The sequence below is a fragment of the Acomys minous genome (assembly GCF_964271855.1).
Source record: "Acomys minous genome assembly, chromosome: 15".
Lineage (NCBI taxonomy): Eukaryota > Metazoa > Chordata > Mammalia > Rodentia > Muridae > Acomys > Acomys minous.
The window spans coordinates 74,030,833-74,052,483 of NC_140497.1; the positions used below are offsets into that span (position 1 = coordinate 74,030,833).

Consider the following 21,651-nt stretch of genomic DNA (forward strand, 5'->3'; position numbering starts at 1 on the left):
GCTTCTTACCCCAACATACACCTCCAGCCCAGGAGCATTCTTTTATATCAAGCGCTCTGAACGGAGCCTGGCAAATCAGGCTAAAAGTATACTTGGCACTGCTATTAATTAGTTGTGAGCCTTGACCACTGCCTCATCACCAATTTATTTTGTTGTACGTTGTTGGGTTAATTGGACAGTAATGAATAGTCATATTAGCAATGCTTTGGGTGGGGGGTGGGGGTGTGGGGGGCTGGAGAGATGGGTCAGAGGTTAAGAGCACTGGCTGCTCTCCCAGAGGTCCTAAGTTCAATTCCCAGCAACCACATGGTGGCTGACAACCATCTATAATGAGATCTAGTGCCCTCTTCTGGTGGAGTGGGACACATGCAGGCAGAACATTGTACATCTAATAAATAAACAAATCTTTAAAAGAACAACAACAGACCCAATGCTTTGGGACACTGCTTTCCAGTAGGAGTGCTTCAAAAACCTGAATGTGATAATGCCTTCTACGTGTGCTCTAAGGCAGCGGTCCTCAGTCTGTGGAGGTAGGAATGACCATTTCACAGGGGTCACATTATTACATATCAGATATCCTACATATCAAATATTTACATCAAGAGTCATAATGAGGGGCTGGAGAGATGGCTCAATGGTTAAGAGCACTGACTGCTTTTCCGGAGGACCTGAGTTCAATTCCCAGCAACCACATGTTGGCTCACAACCATCTACAACATGATCTAATGTGCACTACATACATAATAAATAAATCTTTAAAAAAAAGTCATAATGATTGCAGAATTAGGGTTATGAAGTAGCAATGGAGATAATTTTATATTTGGGGGTCAGCACAAAATGAAAAACTGTACTAAAAGGTTGTAGCACTAGGAGTGTTGAGAACCACTGTTCTAAGGCATAGACAACCCTCTCCCATCTGCATGCCCCACCCCCCACTCCCCCCAAGCTATAAAACAACCTTATGCTATGATGTTTCGTTGTTTTCCACCGGAAAGTAAAAAAAAAAGACAAACTCAGCCATTGAGGGAATTGGTTTTAACAAAAAAATGGATTACAAAATAATGAAGTTTAGTCTTGGTTGTTTAAGTCTTGGTCAGGTTTGGTTAAGGGAAATAGAAAATTACTATCATCAACTTCAAGTTTTAGATTGTGGAAATCAACTGAACCGCACCACTTTAGTCCTAAATCCTTACAAAAGTCACACAGTTACGACCTTTTCATGTTTTCTTTTGCTTTATTTAACAAGTGGTTTATAAGCAGCGACTGCTATGTTGGCAGCTTCTGCCTCATGACAAAAAAGAGTACGAGCAGGAAGGAGACATTGTCCCCAACTCTAAAAATACCAGCGGTGATGGATCACCACGTTACCCTCTTCTTAAACAAGGAGGCCACTTCACGGCTGCTCCCTGCTGGGGGGTGGGGTGGGGGGTCCTCAGATCCTAGCTGGGGCATTAATAAGAGCTTATACCGTCTCTGCCTCCTTCCTAGACCCCAAGAAGAGAGCAGAATGCGATAGAGACTGCGAAGCCAGGGACTACAGGTGGGTTTACCCTCAATCCCTTCACTACCCAACTGTTCACCTCAGCCCCTCTTGCCCAGGGCACACTGCTAGGGAATAAAACAGGTCAAGCGAAGGACAAGTTGAAAGCCGAGACTACTATGCCCACCAAAGTTTAAAAGAAGATATTTTTAACAAGGCCTGTCCCCTTAAAACAAGTTTGTTAAAATGTCAAGGTCCTGCACCTCGTTACCAAATAAAACAGCAGACAGAGGTATCTCCAAGGCCCCTCCAGTCCTATCGGAGTCTTGTCTCTTAAGGTGGGACAAAACATCGAGGCTGAGGAAGAGGAGAGGTCGGGTTCAGGGAAAGGTGGCACTGCTAGGTGAGGCTCTTCTCCAGCTTTCCTTGGTGACTGCTGAGAATTGAACGGTTATTTTTTTTTTTTTAGGCTGAGGCAAAATGCCTCCATGGAAAGTGTCTAAAGAAAAATGTCAAGCAGGGGACAACACTCAACACACAATACTGCTGGCAGTGGTAGTCCCTCGCCATGCCGTGTCCAGGCGTTTAAGGCCTTGGGACTAAAATGAGCAGCCACCATGGCCCGTAGGGTGTGTGTTCTGTAATTGACAGGCAGAGCAGGTCATCTCCCTTAGCATATTATTCACATAGTGATTCACCAGTTGATTCACTTATCCATCAAAATCACTCTTTATGGTTGGTCAAGAATAGTAAGCAAACCAGCACTGGGCGAGGCAGAGGCAGGTGGATCTCTGTGAGTTCGAGGCCAGCCTGGTCTACAGAGTGAGTCCAGGACAGCCAGGGCTACACAGAGAAACCCTGTCTCAAACAAAATAAACAAAGAAAAAAAAAAGTAAGCAGCTGGTATCCAAATGGTCCTGTCATTAGGTTTGGCGTAGCCGAGTCTTAATTCAGTGCCCACCTGCAAAGTGACAGTACATAAACACGCATCTTGATTTCAAGCAACTTTCCCTTGAGTAAGAGTCTGCCTCACAAAGCGGGAAAGGGCACACTGAGGCAAGAGAAAGACGGTGATCACGTAAGGGACATAAGGAGCTTTAATCCTAACAGGTATGTTTGCCAACAAACTCAGGAGCCTGGACCTCATTTATACAGACTGGGGAACCACTGGAGAATTTTAATAAGAGGACTGACATATTTCCTCTTGGGCTCACCCAAGGGTGGACTGAGAGACGCCAGGGCTGAAAGTAGACAAACTAGTTAGGAAGCTACTGCTGTCATCTCAGTGTGAAATGAGAATACATATGCCATATCAACAAGCAGGGAGTCCGCGGAGAGGAAGGATTTGAGAACTATTCTATACATAAAACTATCCAGCCAACACCGGACAGGTGAAGGTGGAAGGCCAAAGTCTTCAGTTTCTCCCTCGGCCTTAGGGAATTGTTTGGATAGAGGTACTGTTGAGCATGCTAGGGCACACTGTGGAAACATCCTAATTTTTTTTAGAGGAAGCGGAGGAAGACATGAGTTCAGTCTTAAACGTCACATCTGAGACCTATAGGGAGCTGAAACGGAGAGATGCACGGCCAGTTGGCTAACTAGACCGCCTTTCAATGTCGAGAAATTTACAAGACTGTTCCAGAAGCATGTGAACCTGGCAGCCTTTGGAAAGAACAAGTATACCGATTTGGGGGAAAACGGCATGTTGTTTGCTAAAAACACTGAAAATACAGGAATCGACAGTTAACGGGGGGGAAAATAAACCAAAACAAAACATTATGCCATGGGCTACGAAACTGACACTCTGGAACAATTTATTTCTAATCTGTTGCTGGAGTGAGGTAAACGCAGGGTTCGACACGGGTTCCTTCCAACACTTAAACTGAGCGGAGTACCCGGCATTTAGATCTAGGAAATTCTTTTAGCAGGGTTGAGGAGCAAGAATTTAGAAACGCGCCCTCCAGTGGTAGTGGAATGAGGGGTCCCTAGCACCCCCTTTACCACCAAACAAAGCCCGGCGAAGAAATGCAATTTGTGAGGATCAAAAGGCCACCTCGTTCGTGCCGCTTAACCAAATGAACCAAACGAATCCTCCCAGGGGCCGGGACCTCCGACCTTCTTACCTGTCAACGTTGGCCAAAGGAAAATTTCACTTTCGACTCAACAGAATAAGCCTTCGAATTTGACAGCTTGCAGTCCGTCCCGCACGGCGACAAAAACACCTACCAGCCAGCTGAAGCGCGCAGTCTAATCAGACCCTCCCCAGCCGACAGGGCTGGGCTGCGACCACGTGGGTGACCGCGGCCAGCAGCTGGCGAGAGGCGCAGGGCGGAGGAGGGGGCGTGGCCGTGCGGTGGGAGGCCGGCCGGTGGGCGTGGTCTGCGGACCCGGGCTCCCTCCTCTCCCCTTTTGCCTTCGCCCTTCTAGCCGCCACGTAACGCCACGTCCCCGCGCATGCGCGCCGCGGCCGGTGGCGGCGGCTGTTTCCGGGCTCCCGGGGCCGGAGCGGCTGCTGAGTAGGAGGCGGCGGTGGCGGAGGCCGGGGAGTACGGAGAGCCGGCTCGGGGGCTAGGCCCTTCGGGGGGCAGGGCGGGGAGACACGGTCGCGTTTTCTTTGGCAGAGGAGCTGGTGAAGCCGGCGGCGGCGGCTGAGCGACAAGATGAATTTCCTCCGCGGGGTGATGGGGGGTCAGAGTGCCGGACCCCAGCACACAGAAGCTGAGACGGTGAGCGCAGCGCCGCGGCCGGGCCGGGCTGGGCTGGGCTAAGGCGAGAACCGGGCGCCCGCGTCGGTCCCTTCGCCTTCGTTCCCTTGCTCGGACGCGCGAGCTCCCCACGCGGCGGTGCTGCCCCGGGCCGCGGGTGACAGGAGGGCTTCGGGGGACCCGGCTCGGCGGCGGACCGCGCGGCCCCTCCCTCTTTCCCTTTAACCTGTGGGCCGGCCTCGGTGCCAGCTGAAACCCGGCTCTGGAAGGCTGGAAGGAGGTTAAAACCCAGCTGTTGGCAGGGCTTGTGCCTAAGAATAAAGCGATATTCTTGGGGGCACAAAGCCACCTGTTTCTGCCCCATCAGCTGTAAGGACGGGCGTTTGCTTAGGCTTGGTGGTTCAGACCCTACTTTTCAGGTTCACCCAAACGTGTCATTTTGGCGACGCTTCTCTTGCACGCTGTAGTGAGTGATCTGCGCTCTGACCACTCCAGGGACTCTTCTGTCCCGGTGACACGATTTGGTAATGTTTTTCAGAAGTGATTAAGTCACGGAAAACCAGTTTGCTTTTATGTTCTGTGAAGTTTGCATACAGTCGATTGGAAATTGATGTGGATGGCATTAAAAGAAAGCGAGAACAATAAATTTATACAGAAAAATGACCGTGTGTGACATTTTAAAGATAAACTTTGGATAGTTGTCATAGCTCTGTTTGGAGGATCAGGAAGGGTCATAAAGTACCCTGCAAGATGGGATAGAGTCCTTACTAATGAACAGAGAATTAGGGTAACTTGACCAGAGTCTTGGAACTAGAATTCTACTACGGTGGAAACTGAACCTTTTGCTAAGCCTAGACTTGTTGCTGATCCCTGTATTCCGGTTCTTACCTGTCATTTTGGAAATTTACATAATGTTAACTGTAGAAAGTCTCTGTCAGTGCTTCGTGGGGGAGATGGAGGTATTCCCAGGATTGAATTCAGGCCCTTACCACATGCACTGTAAACGTTCTGCTACTACGCCAGACCCAGCACCAGGTTAGACCTGAGCTGACCGCTGTTGCATCTGCTTGCTGGATTTGAAAGTCAGATCTCCTCTTCCCCTGTGCCTGCTTCCCCAGTACCTGGCTTCACTCCTTCCCACGTGGCAACAAGGCTCCTCTTGCTAGAAAGCCAGGGGCTCTAGATTGCCATAGTCACGGCCCATCCCTTTAACATTTCTATTATTCTGTCCGGTATTTGTGTGTCTGAGACTTACAAATTAAGAGCTTGCTTTGAGGTTAGACCCTGGTTTGACTCTAGGCTTCCACCTTGGACAAATGAGAGAAGATTAACGCCTTTTAAGTGAAATGAAGAAATGAAGAAAGTGCTGGCTCCTAGCAGGGCACCGAGTCTGTGAGTGAGAGATAGAAAGTGTCGCCCTTAGCAGCTGCTCAGGAAAGAGTAGTCTCGATTCCATGTAGGTTGGACTGAGAATGTCCCTGGTCCTTGTTCCAGGGACCTCCGTGTGAAAGGTGATGAGTTCTTCAGAGTGTGTGAACTTAAAGCTGAGGCTGCTTCTGGGGCAGCAGGGTCAAGTTTCCTCATTTTACAGTCACCGGAGTAACTTGTGTGGTATTGCGGCTCTGGGACAGGGACACTTGGGCTCACTGTGCGTGGATCAACAGCATAGTTTTTACATCATGACTTCAAAATGACGCTCCGATGTCATCGTGATGAGCTGGAAAGCAGTGACGGCCTTGTTAGTGCTGTTTCATGTTTGCTCGGAGTTGAAAAAGTAGTTCGGCATTTGAGGAGAGTTCGCGGAGTTCCAGTCTGATCAACGTCAGTTGTGATTCTGTCAGGGAGTACAGCAAGGACCCATGGGCCACTAATTGACGTGGATTTATAGAGCATCCGTGGAGTGCATGGTGTAATATTAGATGCTTTAATTGGCAGGCTTGATTTGGCCTAGATGTTTGACTTCCCAAGGATTTGAACCTTTAACTTGTGTTTCATCACCTACTATGTAGGTTCTCCATTGCTGCAACATTAAATTGTATCTCCTCTTCTACAGAACCATTCTACATCTTTCTCCTTCCTATCTTTTTTCAGTGGAAAGCATCTTTCCTTTGGTTTCTACCTGTTCTTCAGACTGGTCATTGATTTTTTTTCCCTTCTCTAGTATGTATCCCTAACTTCTTTGCCCAAGACACTGAAAATAGTTCCTCGCAGAACAACCATTGCTTTATAGCTAGTGAACATGTCTTGTTCTTCCTGCCATTTATATATTATATATACCCAGCTACTGTGCTTTCCTATTAGATATAGTATATATAATAGATGTATATATATAAAAGACCGCCCAGCCTAAAGTTTGTTTTTCTTTAAGGGTCAGTTGCTATCAGAGTTTTTTTCTACCTAGTAATATATACACTATAAAACTTTTTCAGCCAGGCAGTGATGGCGCACGCCTTTAATCCCAGCACTTGGGAGGCAGAGGCAGGTGGATCACTGTGAGTTCGAGGCCAACCTGGTCTACAAAGTGAATCCAGGACAGCCAAGGCTACACAGAGAAACTCTGTCTCAAAAAACCAAAATAAATAAATAAATAAATAAATAAATAAACAAATTAGCAAAACACCCCTTTCCCTGACATTTCATTGAACTAAGTCTCCAATCCCCCATTCATAAACATTTTTAAAAATTAGAGTTTTATTTCCAATAAACCACAGATACTACAATCAGAGCAACTTAAAAATATTAGGTAGTAAATAATGTCATTTTATTCCTTTAGGGATGATAGTTATTAAATAATTGAAGTCTCTGTGTCAGACTTTTTACTTATATTTTTTCTAATGTACAGATTACTTTGGCTGTTTTCTTACCTCTACTTTTTTTCTTTATCATGGGGTGTAGGAGGGGGTTAGGGGTGGTCGGTGGAGATGGTGGTGGTGGATGGAAGAGATGGTGGGGGTGCCTGGTGGAGGAGGTGGAGGTTGGAGATGGTGGGGGTGGGGTGGGGATGGTATTGCTGCCAGAAGTTGAACCTGGCTGAGTAAGCTATACCCAGCCCATGCTTAGTATCTCGTGTGACAAGACTTGCATTGCTGATTGTGTCATGCCTAACCTTTCGTAGCCTCGGCTAAGAGTAACTTTGGACTTCGATTAAGATAGTCTTCAGAACCAGCCAAGTAGTAAATATCTGTGCTTGTGTTACAGGGTCATCAGCAAGTCTGTGAAAAGGGGACGTTTTAAATCTAGAATTCTACCCACATTACACTTTCCTAAAGTCTCTGTACTTACTGTTTTGTTTTTCAAGACAGGGTCTCTCTTTGTAGCCTTGGCTGTCCTGGACTCACTGTGTAGACCAAGCTGGCCTCGACTCACAGAGATCCATCTGCCTCTGTCTCCCGAGTGCTGGGATTAAAGAAGTCTCATACTTTTTTTTAACATGGTTTCTTCTTCTTTTTCCCCCCCTTGAGGTAGACACTGTGAGTCCAGGACAACCAAGAGAAACCCTGTCTCAAAAAACCAAAAAAAAAAAAAAAAAAAAAAAAAAAAGAAAGAAACCCCCTTCTCCTGGATCTGTCAAGTACTAATAAATCTCGTAAAAGCCCACACGTACTTGTGAATGCTCATGTGTTTTTAGTTTTACATCTCCTGTTCAACTGGTGCTCGTTTTAAAAGGTAGTTTCTTGAAAAGTCCTTAAGAAATGTGATGATAAGCTGTAGGAGGGCTTCCTGTTTTCAGGTTAGATCCTGAGGCAGGGAAGTGGCCAACAAGCAGAAAGCTACAGAATCACTGTTCTGCTTCAGCCTCTGTGGAAGTCCATCTGGAGGAACTGGCTCCCAAGGCAGAAGGTGTGTTTGTAGCAGCTAGCCACAGGTGTGCTTTTTTTTTTTTTTTTTAAATAAACTAAAATTGCTCAGGGAGGAATGTAATCTTAAATTGGTAGTTTAGGGCTGGTCTCTGGCTCAGCAGGTCAGTCACTTGCCATGCAAGCCTGACCACCTTCAGTCTCCAGAACCCACAAAAAAGTGGAAGAAGAGAACCAGCCTGCCCGACCTGGCCGCTGACCTCCCTGCATGCACCCTGGCGGGAGCAGCCCCATTCATCACACACGATAACAATAAAGAGATTTGATTGTACAGTTTGGGTTTGATGAAGCACATTTTACGTGTGTGATTGAGCACAACATAGTGTTAATAGAAGTGTATGCTCTGAAACTCTTCTTGGAGTTGCCACTTCATGGTCTGCAGTAGTGGGGTATCTGAGAAAACCAGGAGAGTGCTTCGCTTCTGATGAGTCTTATGTCTAAGCAAAGATGTCTTGACTTGTTTGTATTAATCGTCACTTCCCATTTTCAAAGGTAATTATGTTGGGCTCCTTAAAAAAAAAAAAGCTAGAATCACTTAAAATTTATATGTCCTAACGTTACCGAGGTCTGTCCCACCTTGTAAATGGAAATAACAAGAAAACAGCTTGTAACGAAGGAACTATGTTGCCTGGTGGTCACACACACCGCAGAAAACCCTCTTACATAGAGATATAAAGGGTGCTGTTTCCAGTTTTCTGTCTAGACCCTGTGTGTGCATATGCACCTGCCTCTGCCTGCGGGTGTCTACTATGCTGAGAAATGTACATAGGGGAAAATTGTCCTAGCAGGTCTACTATACTGTGATATAAGTGTTTAATATGCTTATCTACTTTGTTTTTCAAGAGTCTCTGTGATCGGAAGCAAAGTACCTAAAAGAATAAGCTCTTGGCCTGGAGAGATGGCTCAGAGGTTAAAAGCACTGACTGCTCTTCCAGAGGTCCTGAGTTCAATTCCCAGCAACCACATGGTGGCTCATAACCATCTATAATGTGATATGATATGATGCCCTCTTCTGGTGTGCAGGTGTACATGCAGGCAGAGCACTGAATACATAATAATAAATAACTCTTAAAAAAACAAAACCAAACCAATAAGCTCTGAACCTAATGATTCCAGGAATAATTACAGCCATCTTGAACTGGATTGTCTCCTAGGAGAGAGCATAACAGTTCATTTTTAGAGACTTCTGAACTCACAGTGATCCACCTGCCTCTGCCTCTGCCTCCCGAGTGCTGGGATTAAAGGCATGTGCCACCATGCCCGGCTTTGTTTTTAGAGACGTGTGTATTTGCTTGTTTTTGAGACAGGGTCTCACTTTGTACCTTAGGCTGGCCTTGAACTCAGAATTTGACTGTTTCAGCCCCAGTGCTGGGATTATAAACTGCCACACTCAGCCCAGAAATTCTCTATATAAAAATGTTATGTTGGATACTTAGCTTTTCCAAATATAATGGAAAAGTTATGCTTATTTTTATACAGAAGTACTGTACACATTTCTTATATAAAGTGTCAATCATCTTAATTTGAAAACGTATATTCTTAGATTTTTATTTTATTTTATTTTTGAGACAGGGTTTCTCTGTGTAGCCTTGGCTGACCTGGACTCACTTTGTAGACCAGGCTGGCCTCAAACTCACAGCGATCCACCTGCCTCTGCTTCTGGAGTGCTGGCATTAAAGGTGTACGCCACCACCTCTCGGCCCTAGTCTTAGATTTTTAAAAACATTGTTTGTGTGTGCATGTTACTGTGTGTCTGAGTATGAGTGAACACCATGGCGCTTCCAGTCAGAGGACGGTTCTGCCCTCACCCGTGTGGCTTCCAGTGGTGACATTTCAGGCCATCAGGCTTGGCAGCAGGAACTTTTATCCATGAGGCATCTTGCCAGCCCTATAGTGTTAGGGATTTTGTTGTTGTTTTAAATTAATTGTTTGTTTTTCTGTGTATGAGTGTTTTGCCTGCACCATGGGTGTCCCTAGTGCCTGTGGAGACCAGAAGAGAGGACATTGGTTCTCTAGACTGCAATTACAGACAGTTGTCAATTTCCATGTGGTTGCTGGGAATTGAACCAGAACCCTCTGGAAGATCATCAGATATTGTATTAAATGTATTAAATGAGCCATTTTAAAAGAGAAATACAAATAAAATAAAGGGGTTATGTTTGGTTTAAGAGATTTTTATTTCAATTTTTCTCTAAACAAGGTCTCACTATGTGGCCCTGGTTGGCCTTGAACTAACCAAGGTTCACCTGCCTCTGCCTCCTGAGCCCTGGGTTAGAGATGCATTGCCACACCTGGCTAAAACAATGTTTTATATTGATTGGGGTGGCAAAACTATGAGCAGCAGCCCCCGGGAAGTTAGCCTGTGTATCCCTCCAGAGGAGTAGTTGCGGGTCTGCTCGCTCTGTGTCCGTGGGGACTTGCTAGAACATAGCGGGCACAACAGAGACACTTGTTCTCCCAGAGCAGCTAGACGACTGCTAAGCCAACTGGTCAGTGCTAGAACAGATACGCTAGAGTAAAAGCAAGACCTGGCGTAGAGGGAGCTTTATCTTTTTCCTCTTAGATTATTGAAACAAAAATGAATCTTACAGTAATTAAAATCAATCTGTAGTCTACAGTTGACTTGTTATGTCATTTCCCACCAACAGGCATAATTCCCCCCCATATATATGTATACACTAAGGGTTATCTTTTCAAAAGTGAGACAGGTGCTTTGAAATTTGCTTTTTAAAGTATGTAATAGTAGGTATTGGATTTTGTTTTTTTTAAATCACTAATCAGTGAAAATGCATTGCCTACAACATTTTACAAAATATTTTTTATGACCAGATGTGTGTGTGCGCGCATATGTGTATCTGTGTGTGTACTTGGACTAAGGATTAAGTCTGCTTGCTAAGCATGTACTTTACCAGAGTTTAGGTTTGTGTTACCTGTAAAACAGCTTTATTATTATTATTGTTTCAGCTGCTGTGAGCAACTCTAGGAGACAGGTTTGAAGGAAAAGTTTTTCTTTGGTAAAAGTACAAGTTAGTAGACAACGGGGCCCTTTGCCCCTCAGATCCCTGAGTGCTGCCTGCCATCACTTACAGTACTTTGCTAATTTGAGCTAGTGACGGTTCTTTATTACCCTCAAGTTCAAATTGCAGCCTGACACAAAGTAAGTGAAGCATACAAAGTTTCATTTTAAGAACATGACCTTGAAGTTATGATTTGTTGGTCAGAATGCGGTCACACTTGCTACGGGTGTTTAGAGGGAGTCTCAGAAAGTGTTCTGTGTGGACAGCTCCACACACAGAGACTTAAAACTTAAAAGCAGTCCAGATGAACAGCCAGCAGTGAGAAACATTGGGAGTGACAGTCTTTAAGATTACATGTTCTAGATAGAAATTAAGCATATTGAATTCATAAGTGAAAAATGTAAACCTGTGTTCAAATAAAAACATGGCCAGATCTTTGTAGAATTTGGGCATAGGCAATGTATTTTGTTTCATTTGGTTGTAGTTGTCTGTAGAGAGGGCAGTGAGACACTAAGAAGCCACAGTCATCCTGAACATGAGCAGGAGGGGACACGCTCGCTCTCCAACAGCAAAATACAAGTTGCCAAGGTCATGTTTAAATACGAGCTCTCTGAGTCTCAAGAAGAGACAGAAACAGATCAAACACTCAGATGCTAGCATTGCTTTCTTTTTTGTTTTCTGGAGACATGGTTTCTCTCTTGTAGACCAGGCTGGCCTCTATCTCATGAAGATCGCCTGCCTCTGCCTCCTGAGTGCTGGGATCCCAGGCATGCGCCATCACTCCCAACCAAATGCTAGCATGTGAGCATACCCTCCAATGTTCCTAACGCTGTTTCCTCTCTGACATCAGCAGTAATGGTTACAGAGCTCCTACATGCTCTCATGTAGCTCAGCCTAGCCTTGAACTCACTCTGTAGCCTGAAAATGACCTTGACCTCCTGATCCTGATGCCTCAGACTCCTAAGTGCTGGAGTTGCTGAGTGTGCTAAAACAGAGGGCTGTAGTGGGAGCTTGCATTTGAGTCCAACCAGATGGTGCTCAGCCACCAGAACTAAGTATTCAAACAGAGAAAAATTCCTTATCTGCAGCTTCAGTGCTGGGTGTCTTGGGCTGAGAAATGACAGGAAAATGCCCAGAAATAATTCTCAGTGGCGCTTCAACATATCCATAGTCACCCACCTTTGCAAAAACAAGACATGATTTAAAACCCTCAAAACTGGCACCTGAGGGAAGGCTGCTACTCAGGAGGACTTACTGCTTTGGCTGAAACTCTTTTTTTTTTTTTTTTTTTTTTTTTTTTTTTAGTTTTTTTTTTTTTTTTTTTTTTTTTTGGAGACAGGGTTTCTCTGTGTAGCCTTGGCTATCCTGGACTCACTTTGTAGACCAGGCTGGCCTCGAACTCACAGCGATCCGCCTGCCTCTGCCTCCCGAGTGCTGGGATTAAAGGCGTGCGCCACGACGCCCGGCTGGCTGAAACTCTTAGAGTCACAAACTTCATACTTCCAAGAGATATGCTGTTTTTCTAATAGTAAAATTTTACAGGAGAAAAGCAAGTGAGCCAGCTATTTAATAATGAGAAAACTGTATTATTTTCATTTTGAACTCAATCAAATTATGATGATGGTAATTGCAGTTTATGGTAGAAGTGTTTTCTAAATGTGAGCAGCTAGAATGAGTGAGAAAGTCACCCTGACTCGGTGACCATGCCTGTGTGCAGTGTAGAGTCAGGGCTTCTAGGGACCTAGTGAGGGCCACATAACCGCATGGGTCCTACTCGCTCAGACATTACAGAACGTCTAAAACCTGCAGCTCTTCAGGCTGCAGAAAATTTGGGGAACATTGTATTTAAATGCTACTATTCAGATATAGAAAGTGTAAGCATTTAAATGACAAACCAAAACCTCATTTATAGAATTGTAGAAATAACTGTCATTAAGGAGTGCATAGCAAGTTTTGTTTGCTTGGTTTTTGTTGTTGTTACTGTTTTTGGTTTTTTGTTTTGTTTTGTTGGTTTTTTGAGACAGGGTTTCTCTGTGTAACAATTCTGGCTGTCCTGGAACTCATTCTGTAGCCCATGCTGGCCTCAAACTCACAGAGATCCGCCTGCCTCCGCTGCACAAGTGCTGGGATTAAAGGCGTGCACCACCGCCGCCCGGCCTTTGTTTTGTTTTTTTGAGACAGGTCTGTATAGACCTGGCCAGCCTAAACTCTCTGTGTACACTGGCTGGCCTCAAATAACAGAAGTGGCAAGTGCATGTCACTTCTTAATACACATCTGAAAATTCCTTTTTTGTTGTTTTTGATTTTTTAAAAAATTGTATATGAGTGCTCTCTTTGCATGTACGCCTACCTGTATGCTAGAAGAGGCATCAGATCACATTACAGATGGTTGTGAGCCACCATGTGGTTGCCTGGAATTGAACTCAGGACCTCTGGAAGAGCAGACAGTGCTCTTTACACTGAGCCATCTCTCCAGCCCCCTGAAAATTCTTTCGTTGAAGGTTTCAAGGGGTGTTTGCTACACTTTCTTTTAACAGTTCTGTAGTTTCACATTGATACTTTTTTCAGGATTTGGGGTTTTAGATGGAATATTTGTCATAGTGTGGATCTAATTTTTTGGTATAATTTTTAAAATGCCCATTCGTGGCAGGTAGGGGGTTCCATTGGTAAAAACACTTGCCACCACACCTGAAGATCTGAGTTAATTCCTCAGATCCACGAGGTGGAAGCACAGAGTGGTTGTGTGTGCTTTAACTGCCACACATGCACACACACTTGGACACACATGCAGTTGCACACATGCACACATACAGAATAAATAAATATGATTATTTTACATTCATACTTTTGCTTCTGTGGCCTCATTTGCCTGTACATCCATGGCTTGTTTTTATGGCGTGGTACACTTTTTTTGTCAGTACAGTTAATTCTTTTGAATAGCTACACAGGATTCACGAAATAATATGTCACAATGTGTTTGCTTTTCCTCATTTGGTAGACATTTGTCCAACTTTTTTTCTGCTGTATTTATTGCTATACTGTTTATTTTTTAAAGTTCAGTTTGAATTTTAATTAATAGGAATTATTTTAAAATAGAAATCTTGAGCCGGGCGAGGTGGCGCACGCCTTTAATCCCAGCACTTGGGAGGCAGAGGCAGGCGAATCGCTGTGAGTTCAAGGCCAGCCTGGTCTACAAAGTGAGTCCAGGACAGCCAAGGCTACACAGAGAAACCCTGTCTCGAAAAACCAAAAAAAACAAAACAAAAAAAAAACCTAAAATAGAAATCTTTTGTCTTTAAAGATTTTGAGACACTTAGAACTTTAAATTTGGGGGCCAGAGAGATGGTTTGGGAGTTAAGAGCACTTACTGCTTCTGGAGGACCACGGTTTAATTCCCAGCACCGCATGGTGGCTCCCAGCTGTCTGTAACTGCAATTCCAGGGATCTGATGCCCCTTCTGACCTCTGTGGGCAGCAGGCTGGCAAGTGGTGCACAGACAGACACATGCAGGCCAGCACTCATACACATAACATCAAAATTATGTAAAATGAGACCTTTTAAAACTTTTATACACATGTTGAGTTCTCTTAGCTCAATGCATAGTTGTGCTGTGAAGATGACGCGATGACACATAATAGTAGCTTGTACTGTAACTTGCTGGATGTGGCCCATGAGTTGAAATACCCTGATGAGCACATTTATAGAGCTCTACCCTGTACCCTTTGCCCCTTCCTACTTTTTCTTTTCTTTTCTTTTTTCTTTTTTGTTTTTTGGTTTTTTTCGAGACAAGGTTTCTCTGTGTAGCCTTGGCTGTCTTGGACTCACTTCGTAGACCTGGCTGGCCTCGAACTCACAGCAATTCACCTGCCTCTGCCTCCCGAGTGCTGGGATTAAAGGCATGCGCCACCACCGCCAGGCTGCCCCTTCCTACTTTTCAGGTCTCTGTGCGGTGCTAGGGAAACTCTGTAAATGGATAACACTACTTAAACACACAGACCTGGGAAAGACCGCTTCCTCAGTGTCCCATTTGCAAATTTCCTTCAGAATTAAATGGTATAAATTTGGAATGCAAAACTTGGATTCTTTTTTCTTATAATGCTGCTTAATTTTCATTGATAGATTCAGAAGCTCTGCGACCGAGTAGCTTCCTCTACCTTACTGGATGATCGAAGAAATGCTGTGCGTGCTCTTAAATCACTGTCTAAGGTTTGTTACACCGAATTACTACTTTATAATTTTTTTCTTTATGTTGTTGGTGTTTTTCTCTGCAGGTATGTCTGCACCTCCTGCAGGCATAGTGCTCACAGAGGCCAGAGAAGGGCAGTGGAGTTAAGAAAGTCGTGAGCTGCTATGTCGGTGCTAGGATTCAAACCCAGGCTCTGGAAAGGCACTGAGCCATCTCTCCAGCCAAGTTACTGGGTTGTTTTTGTTTGTTTCTTTTTCAATTGGGCATTAGTTTCTTTAATAACACTTTCCTGTTTTCTGTACAGAAATACCGCTTGGAAGTGGGAATCCAAGCTATGGAACATCTTATCCATGTTTTACAAACAGATCGGTAAGTTTCATGTTTAGTTTTTCTTTCTAATATTTCTTGAACTTTTAATTTGTTCTAGAGTAACTACCATCATTCCAGAAGACAGTAGTATTAAGTCTGTGCTACATTTCTTATTCCTGGTTATCATTCGGTAAACAGTTCTTGGGTACTGGGTGCTGAGCATTAGTTTATGCCAGATGTGGTAGTGCACATATGTAACCCTAGGACCCAGATACAAGCTTCATGTGGCAGCTTGTTGCGGGGAGGAGACTGGCAGAGATCCCAGGGGCTCAGGTGACCTCTGCTCCTCCTGCTCCTGTCCTGTCTTTGCCTGCTCCAACTATCTTTGCTTCTGAATTGATCCCAATTAGTAGTATCCTTCCACTGAGAAGATTCCTGCTGAATTCATCCCTCTAGGCCAAAGAAAAAAAGTAATCACATTTTCGACCTTCTCACTCTTTATTCTGGCACTCAGTATATCCATCACTTAAATTATTTTTCTGGCTTTTGCTGTTACAAAATATGAAAAAGTACTTTAAAATTTAGTGACCAAAGAAGTAATTGCTTTACAGTTTCAGTGTGTGTGTGTGTGTGTGTGTGTGTGTGTGTGTGTGTAGGTGGATTAGCTAAGGAGGCCTTAGCAAGTGCAGTAAAAGTGTCAGCTAAGGCTGCAAAGCTTCACTGGTGCTGGAGGGTCTCACTGTGAGGTGACTCAGTCACATGCTGCTGGTAAGAGACCTTAGCACCCCTCCATGTTGCTTTCTTTAAGCTTGCCTAAGCCCCCTCGAGGTAGATGGCTATTCTAGGGCCACTCGGAGCCTGTGATCTGAGGGAGCAAGGAGGAAGCCAGTGCACTCTTACAGCTTACTCTCAGAAGCCACATACACTGCAGTCATCAGAAGTGAGTAAACAAGTTGCCTCCACTTAAGGGGTGACTTATTAGGATCCCTCTTCTGAGAGCTGAGAGCTTCAGACATTATCTGAAACTACCACTATCTTTAAACTGTGTTTTTTTGCCTCTGATCTCTTTGCAACTTGCCTATTTAGTGTATTTTTACCAGTTCAATATAGTGTGAAATCCAAAATCAAATTTCTTGTTTGTTTGTTTGCTTGCTTGCTTTTTGAGATAGGGTTTCTCTGTGTAGCCCTGGCTGTCTAGAACTCACTTTGTGGATTAGACTGGCCTCAAACTCAGAGATCTACCTGCCTCTACCTATGAGTGCTGGGATTAAAGGCATGCTCCACACACCAAAATCAGATTTCTTATAACAAAAAATATAAGCTTTTTTAAAGATCAGGGTACTACACTACCTGTCCATTTATTTCTCTTTCTCTTTTTTGGTTTTTCGAGACAGGGTCTCTCTGTGTAGCCTTGGCTGTCCTGGACTCACTTTGTAAACCAGGCTGGCTTCGAACTCACAGCAGTCCCCCTGCCTCTGCCTCCCGAGTGCTGGGATTAAAGGCGTGTGCCACCACACCCGGCCCTGTCCATTTATTTCATAGCCATTTTGGGGTATAGTTTAGCAACACCATAGTAATTGTCCTTTCTTCTTCCCGGACAGTGCAGCCTGCACTGACTACCTTTCCAAAGCCAGCTAATTCTAGTGCGTGTAACTTAGAGTAGGCGGAGTAACACCCCACCAGATGGCTGCATCCTTATCAGCCAATCGTGGGAAGGCCACCTGACATAGCAGAAGGGACTTTGCAGGTGTAATTATGCTGTGAGGTGAAAGGAAATTATACAGATTGGGTGGACCTAGTGTAAAGACAAGACAGGGAAGTGAAAGAGGAGGCCTGACAATTATGACATGAAACAGACTTGGCACAGTATTGTTGACTTCTGGAAGGCCTGAAAAACAACAGGCTAGTGCAATAATTATACATGCCTGACATTATTTTGTATTTTCCTTCCTTTCTTTGTCTTTCTGTCCTCCCTCCCTTCCCCCTTCCTTCTTTCTCTCCTTTCCTCCTTTCTTTTTCTTTTTTTCTTTTTTCTTTTTTCTTTTTTCTTTTTTGGTTTTTCAGGACAAGGTTTCTCTGTGTAGCCTTGGCTGTCCTGTACTCGCTTTGTAGACCAGCCTGACTTCAAACTCACAGAGATCCGCCTGCCTCCACCTCCCAAGTGCTGGATTAGATTAAAGGCGTGTGCCACCACCGCCCGGCTTGCTTGCTTGCTTTTTCTGTTTGTTGAGACAGGGTTTCTCTGTATATCCCTGATTGACCTAGAACTCACTCTGTAGATAGGCTGGCCTCAAGCTCAGAGATCTGCCTGCCTCTGTCTCCTGAGTACACTACCACCACCAGGCCATTTTGTATTTTTCTTTCTTTTTTCTTTTTGTTTTTTTCGAGACAGGGTTTCTCTATGTAGCCTTGGCTGTCCTGGACTCACTTTGTAGATTAGGCTGGCCTCGAACTCGCAAAGATCCACCTGCCTCTGCCTCCCAAGTGCTGAGATTAAAGGCATGCTCCACCATGCCCAGGCACAGCTCTGGTAGTTTCTTGATAGTCTAAGATACACTACTGCCTCTCAGGGATATCAACGTGGCCTAACGAGATGCAATAAAACTAGGCACAAATTCTCATATCAAGGCTGGACGTGGCAACTCAGTAGGAGGAAAAGGGTCCCAGGACAGGTAAAAGAGTCAGAGACCCCCGCACTCCCACTGTTAGGAGTCCCACAAGAACACCAGGCCACACCCCTTTAAGGTATATGCAGAGGGCCTACCTCAGACCCATACAGGGTCCATGTTGTTGGCTTCAGTCTCTGAGCCCCTGTGAGCCCTGCTTAGTTGATCCCGTGGCTTGTGATCTCATGGTGTTCTTGACCCCTCTGTGTGGAGTCAGTGAAGTGATTCCATGCAGCTGTTTTAGGTGGGTGCTGGAGATTCAAACTCAAGTCCTCTCGCTCACACAGGAAGTGCTCCTACCCCTGAGCCATCTCCTCAGCACCAGTGTTCTTGTGTATTTTGTAATTTCTGTTTCAGTGTTGGATGAAGGGGGCACTGCTGTTGTGTTTGTTCCCTGAGAGGGAAAGGCTCCCCCCTTCCCCAGTGTTTGTAGTTACCGGAGCTCTGTGTTGGGTGGAACCCTGGGCACTGAGTGCAGGGCCTTACACCGGCCACCTAGATGTCCTACCACTGACCTGTGAGCTTCTTGGGGGTGTCGTGATTGTTCAGAGATGGTCTCGGATAGCGCTTCTGGCTGTCACTTTTGTTTCCATGTATGCTGACGCTGGGACCATTGTGATGTTCTTGTTTCTCTGGATGCTGCTGTCATCCTCTAAGAGAGAATCTGACAGACTGTGAAATCTGTCGGCAAGTATAAACTCTTGTGTTTCTTGACTTTATAAATTGTACATATTACCAGAAGAATTTCTTGAGAAGATGACGTATAGCAGGTAGACGACCTACAGACAATGCTGTTTCACATATGTATATAAGGAGATGACGTATAGCAGGTAGACGACCTACAGACAATGCTGTTTCACATATGTATATATAAGGAGATGACATATAGCAGGTAGACGACCTACAGACAATGCTATTTCACATATGTATATAAGGAGATGATGTATAGCAGGTAGACGACCTACAGACAATGCTGTTTCACATATGTATACATAAGGATATGACGTATAGCAGGTAGACGACCTACAGACAATGCTGTTTCACATATGTATATATAAAGAGATGACGTATAGCAGGTAGACGACCTACAGACAATGCTGTTTCACATATGTATATAAGGAGATGACGTATAGCAGGCAGACGACCTACAGACAATGCTGTTTCACATATGTATACATAAGGATATGACGTATAGCAAGCAGACGACCTACAGACAATGCTGTTTCACATATGTATACATAAGGAGATGACGTATAGCAGGTAGACTACTTACAGACAATGCTGTTTCACATATGTATACATAAGGATATGGATGTATAGCAAGCAGACGACCTACAGACAATGCTGTTTCACATATGTATACATAAGGATATGACGTATAGCAAGCAGACGACCTACAGACAATGCTGTTTCACATATGTATATAAGGAGATGACATATAGCAGGTAGACGACCTACAGACAATGCTGTTTCACATATGTATACATAAGGAGATGACGTATAGCAGGTAGACGACCTACAGACAATGCTGTTTCACATATGTATATATAAGGAGATGACGTATAGCAGGTAGACGACCTACAGACAATGCTGTTTCACATATGTATACATAAGGAGATGACGTATAGCAGGTAGACGACCTACAGACAATGCTGTTTCACATATGTATATAAGGAGATGACGTATAGCAGGTAGACGACCTACAGACAATGCTGTTTCACATATGTATACATAAGGAGATGACGTATAGCAGGTAGACGACCTACAGACAATGCTGTTTCACATATGTATACATAAGGAGATGACGTATAGCAGGTAGACGACCTACAGACAATGCTGTTTCACATATGTATGAGTGTAGGTGAACATAAAATTAACTGGCTCTTCTGTTTGCTAGTGTTAAAGTTTGGTTTATTTTATAAATATGTTTTAATAAATATACATGCACACACAAATATATACATGCATATGTTTTGCTATATAGAATTATTCTGTCTTTTTAAAATTATTGTATTTATAAATATGGGTGTTTTGCCTGCATGCGTGTCTGTGCACCATGCGCATGCCTGGTGCCCATGGTCAGAAGAGGGCATCAGGTCCCTGGGTCTAGAGTTACAGATGGTTGAGAGCTGCCATATGAGTGCTGGGAATTGAAAAACAAGCAGTGATCGTAACTGCTGAGCCATCTTCAGCCATTTGCTTATCCATTTTTAAATTTACTGTTTTCCTACTTGATACTGTATTTGGATTTGTTTACTATGCTATTGCATATTCTTTTAAGATATATTTTCATTGCTGTCTTACGTGTGCATTTTTTAGACAATCAAGTTTATGCTCAGTTTACAATTCTAGATAATCTTTACATATCTGTTATTATTTTAATTTATTGTTATTGTTGTTAGGGTAATGATGGTGGATGATGATGATGATGTTGATGATGATGATGATGATGATGATGATGATGATGATGATGATAGGCCTCACTCTGTAGCCCACTAGTCTGGAACTCATTGTGTAGCTCAGGCTAGTCTAGAACTTACATCCACTCTCCTTCCTCTGCCTCCTGAGAACTGAAATTACAGGAGTGAGCCGCTGCCTGGCCTTACACACTCCTTTTTCTAATACTTTCCTAGATTAGGTTTATAGGAAAGAAATGAGTACTTTATTGGTCTTATGAAAGAACTACCTAAAAATGGCCATAACAGCTTAAACTCCAGCTAGCAGTGTGTAAGTATAATAATTTCTCTTTTCCAGTTCCGATTCTGAAATAATAGCTTATGCTTTGGACACACTCTATAATATAATATCTAATGATGAAGAGGAAGAAGTAGGTAAGTTTCCGGTTATTTTACTGTGTTTCTATATATAAATTAACTAGGTTATGCCAGTTTGACTTTCAAGTTGAATTTATTGTCTAAACTTGTTCATTGCAGGCTGTTTTCTTTCTTTTTTTATGATTTATTTATTTATTATGTATACAATGTTCTGCTGTGCACATGTGCCTAAACTCCAGAAGAGGGCACCAGATCTCATTATAGATGGTTGTGAGCCACCATGTGGTTGCTGGGAATTGAACTCAGGACCTCTGGAAGAGCAGCCAGTGCTCTTAACCTCTGAGCCATCTCTCCAGCCCATGCTGTTTTGTTCTTAAGTTGCTCTTTGAATCAACACAGTAAAGATCTAACCTTGGGCCTGAATGGTGTCTCTAGGATGATTGCTCAGTGTGTATTCTAAGCTGTTATGATGGGGTAGAGTGAAGTTTCTGTCTTTAAATTGGGGACTCAGTCTAATCTAAGCTCAGTCTCCTCCCTCAGCTTCCAGAACATAAGATCACAGACATACACCACCACGCCTCACCTACATTGGTTCTTTTACATTTTTATTTTTTAGTGAGCATACAAGGTATTAGATATTCTGACATTTTCAAATGA

The 21,651-nt window shown here is 43.9% G+C and overlaps 2 protein-coding genes across 3 annotated transcripts in view; one reads left to right on the forward strand and one right to left on the reverse strand.

Annotated features, from left to right (window-relative positions):
- Window positions 1–3,753, reverse strand: part of G3BP2 (G3BP stress granule assembly factor 2) — a 79,233-nt gene extending 75,480 nt beyond the window's left edge. Inside the window, exon 1 of the mRNA XM_084760554.1 lies at window positions 3,604–3,753. The gene's annotated coding sequence lies outside the window, so the exon portion shown is untranslated. The remainder of the gene's footprint in view (window positions 1–3,603) is intronic.
- A 151-nt stretch (window positions 3,754–3,904) lies between these two features.
- USO1 (USO1 vesicle transport factor) overlaps window positions 3,905–21,651 on the forward strand; it is a 63,976-nt gene continuing 46,229 nt past the window's right edge. Inside the window, exons 1-4 of one of the 2 annotated variants that reach the window (XM_084760548.1) lie at window positions 3,905–4,206; window positions 15,179–15,265; window positions 15,550–15,614; window positions 20,975–21,051. In XM_084760548.1, the coding sequence (XP_084616674.1) occupies window positions 4,141–4,206; window positions 15,179–15,265; window positions 15,550–15,614; window positions 20,975–21,051 (295 nt within the window). In that variant the 5' untranslated portion in view covers window positions 3,905–4,140. The remainder of the gene's footprint in view (window positions 4,207–15,178; window positions 15,266–15,549; window positions 15,615–20,974; window positions 21,052–21,651) is intronic. The other variant, XM_084760549.1, reaches the window with a different exon arrangement.